Source organism: Antechinus flavipes, chromosome 2 (genome assembly GCF_016432865.1).
Source record: "Antechinus flavipes isolate AdamAnt ecotype Samford, QLD, Australia chromosome 2, AdamAnt_v2, whole genome shotgun sequence".
In the NCBI taxonomy this organism is placed as follows: Eukaryota; Metazoa; Chordata; class Mammalia; order Dasyuromorphia; family Dasyuridae; genus Antechinus; species Antechinus flavipes.
The window spans coordinates 400,583,848-400,601,383 of NC_067399.1; the positions used below are offsets into that span (position 1 = coordinate 400,583,848).

At 43.9% G+C, this 17,536-nt stretch overlaps 1 protein-coding gene across 2 annotated transcripts in view; it reads right to left on the reverse strand.

The window, feature by feature from the left end:
- ANXA6 (annexin A6) overlaps positions 1-17,536 on the reverse strand; it is a 63,407-nt gene that overhangs the window by 16,906 nt on the left and 28,965 nt on the right. For both annotated transcript variants that reach the window (XM_051978737.1, XM_051978736.1), the window contains exons 3-15: positions 17,398-17,488; positions 16,608-16,702; positions 16,324-16,437; positions 14,909-14,999; positions 12,330-12,409; positions 10,453-10,509; positions 10,038-10,131; positions 9,504-9,599; positions 8,238-8,296; positions 7,805-7,927; positions 6,708-6,766; positions 4,868-4,946; positions 3,702-3,783 (exon numbers count right to left, since the gene is read on the reverse strand). In XM_051978737.1, the coding sequence (XP_051834697.1) occupies positions 3,702-3,783; positions 4,868-4,946; positions 6,708-6,766; positions 7,805-7,927; positions 8,238-8,296; positions 9,504-9,599; positions 10,038-10,131; positions 10,453-10,509; positions 12,330-12,409; positions 14,909-14,999; positions 16,324-16,437; positions 16,608-16,702; positions 17,398-17,488 (1,120 nt within the window). The remainder of the gene's footprint in view (positions 1-3,701; positions 3,784-4,867; positions 4,947-6,707; positions 6,767-7,804; positions 7,928-8,237; positions 8,297-9,503; positions 9,600-10,037; positions 10,132-10,452; positions 10,510-12,329; positions 12,410-14,908; positions 15,000-16,323; positions 16,438-16,607; positions 16,703-17,397; positions 17,489-17,536) is intronic.

Genomic DNA, 17,536 nt, shown 5'->3' on the forward strand with positions numbered 1-17,536 from the left:
AGTAAATGTTAGAATCCTTGTTATTCAGGGTGTTTTGTATCCCTCAAGCATTTTATCAATAATTCTATTCTAGTTTTTTTAATGTTTTATATATATTGGATTACTTGCCATCTAGGGGAGGGAATGAAGGCAAGGAGGGAAATTAGAACATAAGGTTTTGCAAGGGTCCATGTTGAAAAATTATCCATGCATATGTTTTGTAAATAAAATGCTTTAATTAAAAAAAGTATAAAAATGTTATGCCAAAGTAATCTAATTACCAAGGTTATTAGATTGGTAAATCATATGACCCACAGATTTAGAGAGCTGGAAGGAACCACTGAGTCTCTCATTTTACAGATGAGGAACTCAGATCACAAGAAATTAGTGACTCAGTCAGGGTCACACAATAAAATACCCAAGATAATATTTGTTTTCAGTATTTTTAGACCTAAAGACCAGTATTCTACACAAAATGTTACTTTATCTAGATACTCAAGGGTAGTCAGGTAGGTGCCTCAATGGAAAATGTTAGATTTTAAGTCAGAGTTCAAATTCGGAGACACTTAACAAGTGTGCAATCATGGACAAGCGACTGAATGTCTCTCAGCCTCAGTTTCTTCATCTAGAAAAAGGGGATGATAAATATTATCTATCAGAGATGAGTGAAGATCAAATGAATTCAATATATCTAAATGCTTTGCAAACCTTAAAGCATTACATAAATGTCAGCAGTCTCTCATACTGTCCTTGTGAATCCCTCTCATATTCTGGACACTACTTCCTGTGGTCTTGTGACACTGCTTTATCACAGTTCTCCTACCTGTCTGATTTGTCATTTCTTTTCAGCCCCTCTTCTAAGATCATCATCTATGTCCAACCCACTGTGGATGGGTCTACTTCAGAGCTGTGTCCTGAGCTATCATCTCTTAGTGATCTCATCACTTTTCATAGATTCAACTATAATCTCTAATGAGATGATCCTAAGTCTATATATTATCCCTCATGTCTCCCCTGAGATCCGGTTCCACAATCCCAGCTCCCTGATGGTTATCTCCACAGAGATATCCCATAGATAGTTCCACCTCAACACATTGAAAACAAAACTCATTAACATCTTTTCTTCTAAATTCTTTTAGTTTTTACTAAACTTTCTAATTTAGTTTTCTTTCTAATGACCTTATTTCAATATAAGGCAACACCCTCCTTCTTGTCACCCAGGTTCACAACCTAGGAGTTACCCTCACCTCTTCACCCTCCCTCATTCCACAACCCCAAAGTTGCCACCCTGTCTTATTGGTCCTTTCTCTCTAAGAACTTGCCCACCTGTCCCATTCTCCCTACTTACGTAACTACCACTTGAACTCAGGCCCTTCTTACCTCCCACCTGGACTGCTTCCTAATGAATCCCTCTCTAATTTGTTTTCCACAGATTTGCCAAGTGGTCTAATCAAGTCAAGTCCTTACTCAAAGGGTCTTCAATGGCTTCGTGTGGTCTTGAAACGTCTCTGTTTGGCACTTAAAGCTCTTTATAGCCTGTGGCGGCCTATCTTTTTGGTCTGATTACATGTGTCTCCCTCTCGTGCATTCTAAATTCTACATAACTTGGTATACTCAGTAATCTCCATATATAGTGTTCTATCTTTAAGCTCCCTTGTGCAGGTCCCCTCCTACCTCCACCCCCGATTATGGACTGGTACTCTCTCCCTTCTTATCTCTTTCTTAGTTCCCTCAAAGCTCAGTTCAAGAGACATTTCCTGTTTTCTCAGATTAGTTTATTAAATTAGACTATCACATGTCTGATATATGCATATATTTAATACCTAGATCTGCATTAATACATGGTTATGCACATATATGCATATGTTCACATTACATATATATTGTGTGCAATGTATATTTAGTATTTACTTATTTACATATGTAGGAATAGAAAATAAGTTCCTTGAGTATAGGGAATTAATCCATTTTTGCCTGTTGACTTGCAGATGAGGAAAGGTAGAGGCAATGGTCTTGTCTTAGCAAGATTTGGAATTAACTGATCAAACCCAAAGAATAGTAATTAATAATTAACCTCAGTGTAGAGGTGTGTGAAATATCTCAGGGATCTCTTCCTGGTCCTGAGCCTTGTAACATTTTTTTTTTAATCAGCAACTTAGATGAAGCTAAGCCTATCAGAGTTCCAAGATGATATAATGCTGAATAGGATAACTAAGTTAAACAAAAGAATCAGAATCCAAACATATCTTGATAGGTAAGAACAGTGAATGGGATCTTAAGTGATAAAAGATAACTGGGATAACTAAAATCTTACACTTGTTTCAAGGAATCAGCCTTCCAAGGCTGTAGTGGTTGAGTCATTCATGTGAAAAGAAGCAGAAGGTTTTAACAGGAGTCCTAGGTAGCAGACAAAAGAGCCAACTAATCTTTCACTGCCTCGAAGTTGGTGTCCAAAATACGAGAGGCGATTGACCTACTGTGCTTTGACCCAAGCAGGTCACATTGGGACTCCTCTATATTCAGTTACAGAAGCTACATCTCAGGAAAAGCACTGAAAAGAGGCAGTTGTGAGGAAGGTAGCCAGGATGAAAGGTCTTGAGGTGATGCTGTATTAAAAATAACTGGTGAAAGGAATTGCAGATATATAACCTATAGAAGATCCTGAGGGGCACAGGAATGCCATCTTCAAGTATTTGAAGGATGGTCATGAGAAAAAAAGCCTTGGTCTTAGTCTTGGTCTGCTTGCCCTCAGAAGGCAGAATAAGGTACGAGGTGTGGAAATAGAGCAACGTTTTTAATATGGATATATGAAAAACAAATTGGCCAAAGATGGAAGGGGAAGAAGTAGATTCTCGGCTTCCCTATTAGTCTTCATGAAAAGGTGAAATGGTTAGATTAAATGGCTTTGGAGAAGAAAAGGCTGAATTTTTGCTAATTGAAAAAAAAGTAAGTTTTTTAATGGCTTTGCAGGAATCTGAGCTTTCTAGCTCAGAGATTCTGTGATCCCATGACCATCTAAATCATATCAGGGAGCCCAAACCTTCCTTTCTTCCTCTGCTAGACTACTAAGTAAATTCTCTAGCCAGAGGAGCAGATGGACACTAGGTGGCAGCAGGTGCACTTAATTCATTAGCTCCTCAATGGACACAGCTCTCTATTTGCTGGGGCAATATCTGACATCTGTAAGGGTTTATTTTTTTTTTTTCCAAAGCTCTGCTACATCTTACATTACCCATGATTTCAGCAGTATTTGTTCCAGTTTACAGAGAAAGAAAGAAAGAACCTGATTTGTGGAAGGTCACAGAACTGGTAGCATATTGGGAAGTACTGGAACCCATATCTCTGCTGACTCTCAAGTCTCTTTCTTTCTAACACTGTACCAGGGATCCTCAAACTTTTTAAATAGGGGGCCAGTTCACTGCCCCTCAGACTGTTGGAGGCCTGACTATAGTAAAAACAAAAACTTTGTTTTGTGGGCCTTTAAATAAAGAAAGTTCATGGCCCTGGGTGAGGGGGATAATCATCCTCAGCTACTGCATCTGGCCGCAGACTGTAGTTTGAGGACCCCTAGACTGTTGGTCTTCAACTCAAATAATTCCAAGATCAGAGGAAAGTTCTGCTAGCTTAAAAAGCCTCTACTTCTAGAACCTGCCCTTGTTACACCCACTTTTTTTTTTTTTAACCAATCGCCCCCCAATAAGTCTTTCCGGCCTTCCCCTTACCTAGGCCTTTCATGGCTTTCCTCAGGGCCTTGGCATCTGCTTCTGGGTCAAAATCTGGCGTTGGACGTACAGTTCCCTTGAGCTACAAGAAGTAAGAGAGAGCTGAGGGGGGTGTTGAAATGCCCCCCCAGAGCCCTAGAGTAGGAGAAGGGAGTTTCCCAGCAAGTGCTGGGCCAAGCAACTGGCAGGAGGAAGGGAGTGGGAAGTGGGAGCACAGCAAACAGACCCTGAACTCCTGGCAGGCAGACAGAGAGAGAGACCATCAGGCTCAGGGAGCAGTGCATATCCAGGGCTGCTCTCGGGAAGCAAAGAATTCCAGGTGACAGAGGCTGTCTGAAGCTTTGGATGGCATGGGACCAGAGAATGAGCTACAAGGGACCTGGGAGATAGTGAGTTCAAACCCCTCATTGTTTGGGTGAGGTGACTTGCCCAGTGCTCCGGACTAGGTCCCCTGAATGCATAAGGAAAGTCTGTCTTTATTGGGTATTATACATGTAATAGCCACCGATGGAGAGCTCATGGAGATCCACACACAAGGCTAGATATACACAGATCAGGGTACCGCCAGCTCCTCTGAGGTGGGCCTTTTAACTCTCTCTCCCTGGTCTCCCTTAGTCCTGTTCCCTGCCCAATTTACCTTTTCCCTTTCGGAGGCATCTCCAGACCCCCACCCCATCTGATGGGGAAGGAAGGTGAGTCAGCCCTGGGGCAATGATTTATTTCCAATAATCCTGAGCCTATTCACTCCTCCTCAAATAGGAATATAAAGGATCCTGGGAGCCTCATTTCAGGATCAGGGATTCCGAGTGTGACAGAGTGTGCTCAAGCCAGTCTGATCTCTGCTGTCATGCATCAAAGCCCCAGCCATCAGCAGCAGAGACACGTTTTAGAAGGGTTAGTCCATCTTGTTTCAGCAATTCCTGTTAGTGGTTAATTGCTCCCCCCCAAACCTTCCAGCCCATTCAGTTAGGGGGGCTGATGGAGGAATTTCAGCGCCACCATCACTTGGAAGAAAAGGAAGCTTTAGTGTTTGTCCCAGCACCTCCCATTGGTCATCCGGGGTAGTCCGGAGCCAGAGAAGGAGAAGGTGGGAGCCAGCTGTCAGAGAGGAAAAGCCATGTGGTCCAGGGTGCAAGCAGGATGGGAAGGGGGGGCACGGATCTGACCTCCACTCGGGACACTGCACTAAGCTCCCACATCTGATAGGCCACCTTCGCTGCCTCTGGGAAGAACTGGCCTGCAGCACTGCAACGGAGGGGATGGGGAAGGAAGAGGACAGGTCTGGTAAGGAAGGACTGGGACCCATCCATCCATGTATGCCAGTCCCTCCCCCCCACACACACACACAGAGGATGCTGAGCCCCCTCTTGCTTTATTTTGGAGCATGGGGGAGTAATTTAGCCTCTCTCCCCAAAGGCTGTTTAAGCAGCCTTGAAATCCCCTGCTTCATCCTCCAAAAGATTTAGAGAAACTTCATTGTATACAAACTGAATAGAGAAAAATTTAGATTAAACCCACAGAGAAATTTAGGTTTATCCCCTGCAGGGAGCTTTAGACAATAATCTTCCACTATGTTTAAATTAGGACTTGATTTTAAAACAGTCAGCTTAGGAACTGAATGATTGCATAAAAGGGAGGGCAGCTACCCGTCCTGTTTCATTCCATGAGGGATTCATTTTTACTCACCCTGGGGAAGGAGGCAGGTGGCTCTTTTCAGCACTGTGAGAGAAGGAAGGCTCCCTCCCATTCCCACAGCACCCCCCTCCCCATATCACTGCAGTCTTTTTCCTGTGCTCTGGCCAGGATGTTTAAAGAATCTTGTTTAAGGACATCCTCACTGGGAAAGTCCCACCTGCTTTGCTGGGGGAAGGCCGAACTCCTCATCCCCTGGCAATCCCACACAGAGCCAGCATGGCAGGTGATTCCTTGGCTCTGAGGGACCTTATCTGTCTCAGTGTATCCCTCAGAGGTGAGCACAGGCTCTGAACAGCACCTATCCTCAGGGAAGGTCCATGGCTGACTTTTAGGGAACTGGAGAGTTAAAGCTGTTCCATTCTTACATCCACAAATACATAGCTGGAGTCTCCATAGTCACATTCAGTATGGTATCCATATATATATATACACAAGTAGACAATCACACAAATCTCATCTCAAACACTGGCACCTTTTATGTACGACTTACAAATAATTTGACTGCCTATCATTTAATCAGCTGAGAATTGTGTGTAGGAACTCCCTCCACGAAAGAGGGCAATCTAGTAAGTCACAGGTTGGTAAATCCTAGGGAGCTGACTAAGGCCCATGGAGAGTGACGTGTTCAAAGTCACAAGGTTAGCAAGTATCAAAGTTAGGATTTGAATTCAGGTCTTCCTGACTCCAAGCCCAGCACTTCCTTCCCTTTCTCTCCTCCCCCCACACGTGAACCCTTAGGTATCTGTTTAATTGAGCTGTATATGCAGCCACATAGAGATTAGAATGCTGGATTCCTGCCCTGGCCCTTCCCCAAATAGCTGGCTTGGTCCTCCCACATATACTGGAGGCTTCTCCCTTGCACTCAGGACTCTTCTTTCATTGGCCTACAGAACATTATGATACATTCTGGATTTGTTCCACACTGCTGGGGTCTCCAGATACCAAGATATCCAAAAATATGGGCTGTGGGGTCTACAGGGGAAAAGGGCTCAGCTTAGCCCTGGCCAGGGCTCAAGTCAGAGCTGTTAAGGGTCCTGGTCTCAGGAACAATTAGGAAAGCACGATACACATGCGTACAAATTTACACAGAAGAGTCATACATTATGGAGAAATAGGTGCTCACCTAAAATACTCCTCCCTCCTCCAGTGTCCCACTGGGCCTTGAACCTTCTTCCCAGTCTCCCCCCCTTGGGGTGTGAGATAAAATTAGAGAAACCAGGGTGGCCTTTCCCTCCCCACTCTCCCAATCTGCAGTGACCTCATCTCCTGATTCTACGTCCCTCCAGAAGAAGGGCACCGAAGGTGACTTACTCATCATCCCCACCACACAACTTCAGCAGGGCTTTTTTGTACTCTCCAGATGTGTCATTCTAGGAAGAGAGAAAGAGTGGGGAAAATTAGCCTTCAGCTTCATCTGGCATCACCTCTCCAAGCAATGGGTGTCTAGGCTCAGTCATGGGTCCCTTCTCAGCTGGTGTGGAGAGGTCCCCCAAACACCAAAGGATTGCAGGAAATGGAAAGAATGCCCTTGTTCAGCACTGGGTACCGAGCCTCTCTTCCAGTGGAGAGTGGGAAGGGGGAGAAACAGGGACCACATAAACCAGCTGAATCACTCCAATCTTTCCACAAATGACTTTCCAATATTCCTGCTTTCACCCTAATCTTCACGTCCAACTCCCCCTCACTTTTCAGCCATAATGCTCTTTGGCAATCAATACTAGACATACCCAAGGTCATGTAGTACTTCCCCTTTCTGGGGCGTGGTTTCCTTTTCTGTAGGATGAAACTTAAGATTAATTGGTCTGTAAAGTTTGCTCTTGATGCTACTATCCTCTCTCTGTTAATAATATCCAAATTATCCTGCATCTATCTTGTTTGTACATAATTACAAGTTGCCTCTCTAATTAGATGACAAGTTCTTTGAGGGTAAAGGCTGTTTTTTTTTTTTTTTTTTTTTTTGTTGTTGTTGTTTTTTAAACCTTTTTTATATACTCAATGCTTAGCATAGGGCCAAGCACATAGTAGGTCCTTAAAAATTCTTGCTGGATGACATCTAGCTCTAAGGTTCTACGACTGACTAATCCTTGGTAGAAGATGGGATGATCTGAGGGATACAAGCCTCTTTATATTTTTAAAAATTTTTTTTTCCTTTTTGGGGGAATACAAGCTTCTTTAGCAACCTGATAGGACCCTATCATGTTACCAAAGTGCCACCATTTTTATGTCTATCGTTATCTTCAGGTCCCCTGATCTGATTCTCTTTAGACCTCCAAGAGACTTATTGCTCTGGTACTTTTAAGATGTCTCTCACAAATGCAATGTCATGGGATTTCTTATGGCTAGGCTTGGGACTGACCTCTGTCATCCATCAGTCCTTCCCTCCCCTCTTATCTCAGGTCTTTGCTTGCCTTAATCATGCTGTAAAGAGACTTTTCATATTTGGTCCGGAACACCTCTCTTATATCAAGCATGTCCAGTTCACTTCTGGAGACCATGATGCGGATTAAGGTGTTGTCCCGAGTTCCCAAGCCCTAGAAGAGACAGAGATGTGGGTGAGAAGGAAGACAACTGAAACGAATCCTTTGGGGGCAGCCCTTACAGAAGAGACTTGGGGACCCACCATCTGGCCAAGGTCTCCTGAGAGGAGATGCCCCATATAGCCCTTTACTCCCAGGGGTAAAGAACAGCATGATCTGATTCAATGCATCTTTTTTTTTTTTTTTTTTTTTTTTTTTGAGTGCCTACAATATACAAAGTACTAGGCTGGAAACTGCTGGTTCGAGCAATAGGTCCCTGCCCTCGGTTACCACTCTTCAATCCACCTCTGGATCCATTACTCACCTTCATGGCTTTAAAGAGCCTTTCTGCAAAATACTCTGGAATGCTCCGGATACACTTTACTGGGAAAAGAGAAAAGAGACTGAGTAATGCCGTAATACAGCCGCTGAACTCAGTCATTAGACCTAAACTTGGAAATTGTAGCATGAAAGAATCAGAAGGGATCCTGAGCAAATCTCTTCATTTTACTGAAGAGGAGACTGAGACACAAATAAACAATACAGCTGGGGAAGGCGGAGCCAAGATGATGGAGTAAAGGCAGGGACTCACCCAACCTCCCCCCCAAACTGCTCCAAATTCCTTTAAATAATAATAAAGGTATGACTATATATATATAGATGGAGAGAGAGAGAGAGAGAGAGAGAGAGAGAGAGAGAGAGAGAGAGAGAGAGAGAGAGAGAGAATCACTGATATATATTTAGAGTCAGATAATGATTCTAAAGAGTCATTCTTCTGAGTCCCAGGCTTCAGTCACTCCCTTCAAGAATTTTGTTGTTGTTCAATCGTATCAGTAATGTCCCACTCTGTGACTCCATTTGGAATTTTCTTGGCAAAGATATTGGAGCAGTTTGCCATTTCTTTCTCCAATTCACTATACAGATGAGGAAATTGAGGCAAATAGGATTAAGTTACTTACCCAGGTGCCTGAACCTTAGGTGAATCCTCCTGACTCCAGGGCCAGTGCACTCTCCATTGCCCTAGCTAACTACCCCAAACTCCAGAAATGCAAGTCCCAAACATCCTCTTTCTCTCAGTAAACCTTTCCCAATCCTGAAAACAAACACTGTCCTCTCTCCCCAAAATCATGTACAGAACCTAAAAAGCAAAAGGACACGCCTAATGTAAACCAGATAGCTAGGTTCGTCCTTCCTGCTCCCTTTTGGTTTTCAGAAAAAAGAAGACTGCTGTGGATATATGGATACTAGAATTTCCCAAATCTATGCTGTGGACACGAGACGCCTTGAATCAAGGCTGTGGACATGAGAATTCTCTGAAAGTTGGCAGAGGACAAAGTGTTCTCTGAGCTCAGTCTCACAGGCACTGAGAAGAGAAAGTGTGGATGGGTAGAAGGAAGGAGAGCTGTTGAGAGAAATGGGAACAAGAGTAGTGTCTTGGAAGGCTTATTTTTTGAAAGCCAGTGATTCAAGAACTCGGGAGCTTAATCCCTACCACAGTTCACTAGTGTGGCTAGTTAGTTAAGAACCAGTGCTCCAGCTCTCCAACAATCCCGTGGAAAGTGATGGGAAGAGGGGAAAGTATGGGACCTACCGACAGCCAACATTAGCTTCTCAAAGTCCCCAGACAGTTCTCCTCGGATGCTGGCCTCAATAGGAATCCCTGTGGTCTTCAGATACTCATCAAACACTGAAAACAGGAGACAGGGCTGTCAGCAGGGACACATGTGAGGCTGGTAGACAATACAGACAGGGAAAGTCAGGGCTAGTGCTCTGGAGAGAGGGTGAGAGGGCCATACGGGTGTTCCACAAGGAGATGAGGCTGGCGGGGAATACATATTTATCTACATGCATTATAAGTGTAACAAATTATTGTGTTAACTATATATATATATATATATATATAATATATATATATACACACATATATATGTGTATATGTACATATATATATGTGTATATATATATTATATATATATATATAAACTATTATAAAGCAACAAAAAGTTGTAACTAAAAAGGTGCTATTCCCAAATGAACGTGAGAGAGAAAAGGACAAAGAAAGATATTCCTCAGGGCAACTGTGATTCTTGCTCGGGGCTGTTGGCTAGGAGAGTCCTGGGCTCACCTAGCCTCAGATGCTGTTTACTTCGGTTTCCCAAGATGTAGATGAACTGGGCTTCATCAGTTCCCCACTTCTGTTCCCCAGCTTCATACAGGTCCTGTAGGGCAGGGAAAGCCTCATCATGCCAGGAAACACTCTGGCTTCCCCTCAGGGATGGTATGTGGCCTATCGCTCAGCATCAGAGAAAGGCCAGGGAAGGGGGCACGTGGCTGGGGGAGCCCCACACTGGTGGTGCTCCCCCGCCAGTGGGTCAGGAAATCCTTTAGGCCACTCTGCTCCATCTCTCTCCACCCCTCCACAAATAGCCAGGTCAGCTAAGGCTGGATTCTTTAGTCAAACCCTTCCCAAAAAAGTTGGTCCTAGTCTTTCCAAATCACCCAGAGGTATCTGTCCAGTTCTGCCACAGGCTTTCCTTTACCTTGACATCTTGGGCCACTAGGTCTTCGCTCACCACGTCGTCTTCCTCCCGGGTCCCCTGGGCACAGAGACACAAGAGACAACTTCTTCAGAAACCTGCTCACAGCCAAGGGGAAGTTAGGGCCCATGAAGCACCAGGGAAGCTGGGGAAGTCACCGGTGGCTTGGGCAGTGGGGGGAGTTACCATGGGCCTTCTAGGCAAAACGTGACTTGCTACCTTGCTTCCCTCCTCCTACTCAGACAGTTTAGTCCCTGAATGAAATGACTCTAACTTCTAGCCCTCGGCCGTGGAAACCGGGCAATCTGTCTACTGTCTAAGTGGTATCTCAGGGTATCTTCTGCAGGCAGCATCTCCAGACCCTTCCCTAGCCATCATCATCAACTACATCCATGGATGCTGATGGGTTTTGGATAATGGATCCTTGGAGAAGGATCTACATTTTGACAATGATCTTAACTCCAAGGTAGGTATATCAGCATGGTTTTACCAGTAGGTAAGGCAATAAGTGATTTCTGAGAGGAAATCAAGGATCTGTGTGGCTCTCTCTGCTGTTCCTACTAAGAGCCCACATTCGACTTTGCTTTCTTTGCCTTTTCCTCATAAATGCCCATAGGGTTTTTGTCTCCATTTTATAGATGAGAAAATTGAAATTCAAAAACAGCAAGTGATTTTCCCATCACGTGAGCTATTAAATGTTAGAACTAGTATTCACTATATTCATTATATGTAATTATATAGTGCATATATAATTAAATATTAGAATTAGTAGTCACTATATTCTACTATGTCAGTGCTCCACATTTTTCTGTTTTAGATAGCTTTTCCACGCCAAGAAAAAACAGCACACAGAAGGAAGCACTGGCTTTGTTATCTTAGCCTTCCAGATTCTTATCTTCCCTTATCAAGAGGAAGCAACTCAAGATTGAACAGCAGCACCAGAGGCTCAGATTGGAGAGAAAGCTCCAACCAGCTAACTTATCTAGTGGAAGCCCAGATGTCATGAAGAACTGCTGGTAATGAATGAATAAGAAGAAAAATGGACCTCTTTCTCCCTGTGGGGAGAAAAGGGGGAGGGGTCAAGCCGGAGGAGGGTGGATCACCAGCAAGGACTTGTAACAAATGTATGTGTGCAAGTGTATGAGTGTGTGATTGTGTGTATATATCTGAATGTGTCTGGGGATGCGATTTGCTTGTGAATGTGTATGAGTATGTATAAATGTGTGTGATGTGTATGTATGCGAATATGCGCTAATGTATGTAAAAGTGTTGTGGGTGTTTGGGAATAAGTTTGTGTATGTATGAGAGGGTGTAAATGTGTACAAATGTGTGCAAATGTTTTGTGAGTGTGTCTATGTTAACATAGGTAAATGTGTGTATGTGTGTGTGTGTGTGCGCGCGCCACTGAGAGGTCCCATTGGAGCCACAAAGAGAGAGCATGCAGCAGGAAATGAATGGGTGTATGACAAAATGCACGTGGCCACATCTGCAAGTACAGGAAGCAAGGGGGAAAGCTGAGAAGGAACTAAAGATTGTGCTTTCCAATAAACCGAGTGAAAGACTTTCCCTGGAGAGCAGAGACCGATGGGTAATAAGAGGAGCATCGACAGAATGCTTTGGAAATTGCAACGTCTTTTACAGATGCTAGCTCATTTTGATCCTCACAAATCCCATTTTACAGATGAGAAAACACGGGCCAGACAGAGCACAAGTGCTTTGCTCATGGCCACACAAATGTCTAAGCCAAGATTTGAACTCAGGAGTTCCTAACTCCTGTCACTGCACCTGCTCCTGGGCTCTGTGGAAAAGGAGAAAGCCCAAATCCAAGGAACCAGCGTCTCCCCAACTGGAGGCAGGGGATGAGTCCAGCCTGCCCTTACCTGGAGCAAGACCACAAGCATCTTCTTAAAGTGGCCAGAGGTGTCAGCAATCACATCTTCCTCCAGATTCCTTTCATATGCTGGAAGGAAAGAGTGAAGCTTTAGCTTTCCCAGCCTCGGGGGAATTCCCCTAAGGAAGCCCCACCAGCAAGCAGGTGCCTCTCAGTGTACTTAATCCTTCTGTTTGTTTACCACCACTCCCTCAAGGTGCACCCGCTGCACCACTGGCTTGGTTTTCTTAGTGTCCCCTAGAATGGACTTGGCTCACATTGTTCCCCTATCTGTCCCTTTCTCGAGTCCCACCAAACCCCACCTATACGGCATCAAAACTCAATTCAAGCCCCACTCCTTGCACGAAGAACTAGTCTAGTCCACACTGTTCTCCATGAGCTATCTCTGTGGTCATAGTAGCAGCTCATCTTTATGTAGGAAAATATCTTTCTTCACAAAAACCCTTTGGAGGAGGAGTATGAGTAATATTTATACCCATTTTTTACAAAAGAGGTAACTTAGCTCAGAAAAGTAAAGTCATTTGTCCAAGAACTCTGGACAGTAAATAGTAGGACCAAGACTGAAATCATATTTTTGGACTCCAAATCCAGTATTCCTTCCACCATATTACATTGCTACTGCTGAGCAATAGAAAATACAATGATAAACATGATATCTTCCTTCAGAGCCATGCATATTAAACCATTTAATATCATGTTTATCATTATATTTTCTATTGAGGACTAATAAATCAATTTCTCCCATTGGGCATTTAAGTCAATCTATAGCATATATGTCTACATACACATGTCTACATATATACACATATGTTCATATACATATATAAAACACCTTAAAATGGCATAAATTTATTTTTCAAAGGAGGAACTATTCTCATCTTTTAAAAATAAGACTGGATAATACTAAGCTTTAACATTCCTATTTTAACACTTCAAGAATATGGCATTTTTTTGGATTCTTAAAATCTGATTTACCCTCCAATGTACTAATATCTAACTATGCTTTGATTGATGGTCTCATTACCATTCTCCCGTTCTCACTCCCACCCAAAAAGTCTCAGACACCCTCACAAAGACACACACATTCTCCTTTCCCTTTAACTAGCTTGATCAATAGGTCAGTCTATGATTGATGTGCTAGGAACTGTGCTAGAGACCCAGGAATATGAAGACAAAAATGAAGCAATCTTTGCCTTCCTGAGGGCTTATACTCTCTTATGGATGCAACTTGTATGTGGACAAATACATATAAAAATAAATGAAAGGTAATTTGAGGGGGAGGTAATTCAGAAGGTGCACTTGAAGTAAGTTTGGAAAAAAGTAAGGGATCTGAAGAGGCAGAGGTGAGGAAAGAGAACATTCAGGATGGGGTGAGAGCAGCATGAAGACAGAAGACAGTGTCACGGGAACCTGAGAAGGCCAGCTTGGCTGGACCGCAGGGCAGGTAAAGGCTAGAAAGGTTGGGTTGGGGGAGATCATAAAGGGACTTTAATGTCTTAACAGGGGAGCTTATACTTGATCTTAGTAACAAAAGGGAATCAGTTTTATTGCCTGAGTAAAGTGACAGGGTCAGACCAGTACTTTAGGAAAATCATTTAATGCATTTTTGTTTTTCTTCCCGGGTTATTTATACCTTCTGAATCCAATTCTCCCTATGCAACAAGAAAACTGTTCGGTTCTGCATACATATATTGTATCTAGGATATACTGTAACCTATTCAACATGTAAAGGACTGTTTGCCATCTGGGGGAGGGGGTGGAGAGAGGGAGGGGAAAAATCGGAACAGAAGTGAATGCAAGGGATAATGCTGTAAAAAATTACCCTGGCATGGATTCTATCAATAAAAAGTTATTAAAAAAAAAAGGAAAATCTTTTTAGCAGCTGTGTAAAGGATGGACTGGAGAAGGGAGGGACTTGAGGCAAGGGGACCAATTAGAGGCTAAAGCAACAGTCCAGCAAGGAGGTGATGAGGGCCTGAACCAGGGTGGTGGCTACAGGATTAATTAGTCTTCCAGTCAGCATAAGCTTTTACAGCTGGGTCAGATTTGTTGGTACTGACCTCTGCTGCCTCAGGCTTTAGGAGCTAATGGTCACCCATGTGCTACCTCTTGATGTACCAAAAAATAACTTTTTCTAGAGAATGTTCACTAAAATAGGCAATAAATATAAGTGATAGTGTAACCTAATGGTTCTTGAGTTCAGGTCGTGCTGGCTGTGTGGTCTGGACAGGTCTCTTAAGCCTTTCAGAAGAATGGGCAATTCTTATACCAAAGGAAAGATGCTGATCTGACCAGAAGAGGGATTCCCCTCACCCAGAAGTTCCCTAATCAATAAAGTCACAGGTCCAATTTCTGTCTCCTGGGTAATAAATGTACTTCAGTTGGCTGTTAAAGATAATGAGAGAAACAGGCAGAGATAGGAGGAAGATGGGGGACCCCTGAAGAGTGGGAAGTGGGGGACATATGCGGAACATGCACAGGGGATCTACTGTACTATAGATGCATGGACTCATGGTCGTTGCCCACCCACTCCTCAAAAAGATTTTGCTTCCCAGCAGCCCTTCTCACCATCCTTATAGGCTTCCACTAGCTGGTGGATCTGCTTGTTGGTTCGGGAGGCCAGGATCTCAATGAGGCACTTCTCATCTGTACCAATGCCCTAGATGAAAAGACAATGGGGCTGTGGAAGCTGTTGTCATCCAGGTGTGCCATCTTTCAACCCAAGGAGATGAGCCAGAGCTGGTCCCAGTTCAGTGGTGGGAAAGGGTCACGCTCTGGCCACAGACTTCCCAGCTCTCCCTACTTCACGACTTAGGATTCCCATGTCACTTTGACTCCCTTCTTTCACTCAGGAAACTCCAGTGGATCCCCATGACTTTTAGGATCCAATGCAAAATCTTCTATTAGCTTTGAAAGTCCTCCATCACCTGACCCTTCTGGAGTTTCTAGTCTTCCTCCACCTTCCCATACATATTCTTTAATCTGGTGACTCTGGCTTCCCTCATGATTCTCTCAAAACACTCCATCTCCTGACGCCACAAATTTTCCAGTGCTACAGGTTGTCCCCCATGCCTGAAATTCTCATTCTCATCTCCTCCTCATAATTTCCCTGGCTTCTTTCAAAACAACTAAAATCCCACCTTCTACAAGAAACTTCTCCCTATCCTCCTCTGCATTAATAGTAACTTCTCCTTTATAATCTTGTTTGTATAAAGTTCTTTACATATTATCTCTCCCATTAGATTATAAGCAAATGGATAAATAAGCAGGTCCTGTCTTTGCCTTTCTTAGTATTCTTATAATGTCTGTGCTAAAGGCCTACAGTAAGTGCTTAATAAATGCTTATTGACTAACCTTTTTTATTTTTCAGCAGAATTTGATGGAAGTTATTTTGCTCCAACCAAATTGAACCATCATATAATGATGGAGATAAGAGAAAGGATGATGGAGAACAGCTAATATAAGTCCCTTAATTTATAGATGGGGAAACTGAGGTCCAGCAAAGAGATATAAGATAGCTAATTAGTCGAAAGAAGAGAGTAGAATGCAGGTCTCCTAACTCTATCATTCTATTTACTTTTCTACACTGCTTCTCAATTGACAAATGAGAAAACTGAAGCTGATTCTAGTTTCTAGACTTTTTCTCCTGACACTTCCTTTGCCTAGAATGTACTTCAACCTTTTCACTTTCCCCTTCTCCCCTTCCCCCAAAGTCTCTGAAAAATTCTGCTTCCTTTCTTCACCTATCTTTTTTTTTTTTTTTACTACGTCCTTATTTGGTGATCCCCCTTTCCTGCAGTCTACACCACTCCCTTGCTATTTTGCATTTCCTTCTTTAAATGCCTTATTTCCCCAGATCTCCACATCTTCTCAAGCTATCCCGTGAGCCCCCAAGGACCAGGGCTCAGTGCCCTGTGGGGAGTGCTTGGCAAATACCCCCTCATAAACCACATGGGCACCCTACCGCGACCGCAACCTCTTACCGAGATGGCATCTTTGATTTCCTTGGCATCAAAGTAGGCAAGGGGCCTCATCAGGCCCACAATCAGCCGCTCAAACTTTCCTGTCAGCTCATACTTCAGGTCATCAATGAGGTCCTGTGGGCACAGCAGGGAAGCTCAGAGTCAAGCCGGCTCTGGGGCTGGCACTGGCGCGAGTAGGGAAGGACAAACTCCCCGGGGAGGGGGAGCTGGCTTTTTTGAGAAGCAGTTTCGGGCCTGAGGCAGCAGGGGATCTCACACCCCCACCATCCTGTGAGATGGGGTACCTTGCCATAGAGGGATTTGTAGCTCTGACAGATCTCCTGTCTCTGCTTGTTGCTCCGGGAGGTGATCAGCTCCAAAATGGCTTCTTTGTCACTGCCTGCAGGGGCGACAGCCTGTCACTTTGGTCCCCATTCTAGGTCCCTCCCTTCCTCCAAACACCCCTTACAGAAGTGCTCCCGCTGCTCCTTCCCCAGTCCACTAAGGTCCCAAATCGTAAAAATATCAACAGATCTACAGCATCCACCACAGAAACACACAGACACACAAATCATCCTATCACAGAGCAACAGAACGAGATAAAGTCTAGATTTAACTTCTTCTCATTTTATGGAGCAGACTAACGCCCATTAGCAGAACCAAGATGGGAATCCAGGGTCTACTTCCACTTGCCCAGCTGGAACCCTTTTCCCCCTCCCCATTCCCAGCCCCAAGATGGCTTTGCCCAAGACTAGATCTGAGGTTCCCCCTTCAATTTTCCACAACACTTAACTACCTCCTTCTCTTTCCCCTGGCCCAACACTGACCAAAGAAAGCTCTTCATGACTGTGTATATAGGCACATATATACATACACACAAATATACACAAATCATCTTATCACAGAGCTACAGAACTAGATAAAAGTCTAGATTTAAGCTCTTCTCATTTTATGGAGGTCTAGGGTCCACTTTCCCAGCTGGCACCCTCTTCCCCTCCCCATTCCCAGCCCCTTTATGAGTCTAGATCTGAGGTCCCCCTTCACTCTTCCATGACACTTAAGCAGTTCCCTCTCCTCCCCCGGCTCAGTACTGACCAAAGCCCTTCATGGCTGTGTACAGGGCTTCCGCATCCTGGTTGGGATCAAAGCCAGCATAGTCTGTGATGGAGCCTCGGTACCTATTGCCCTGCCAAGACAAGAACAAAGAGGGCAAGTTACAGAGGAAAGGACTTAG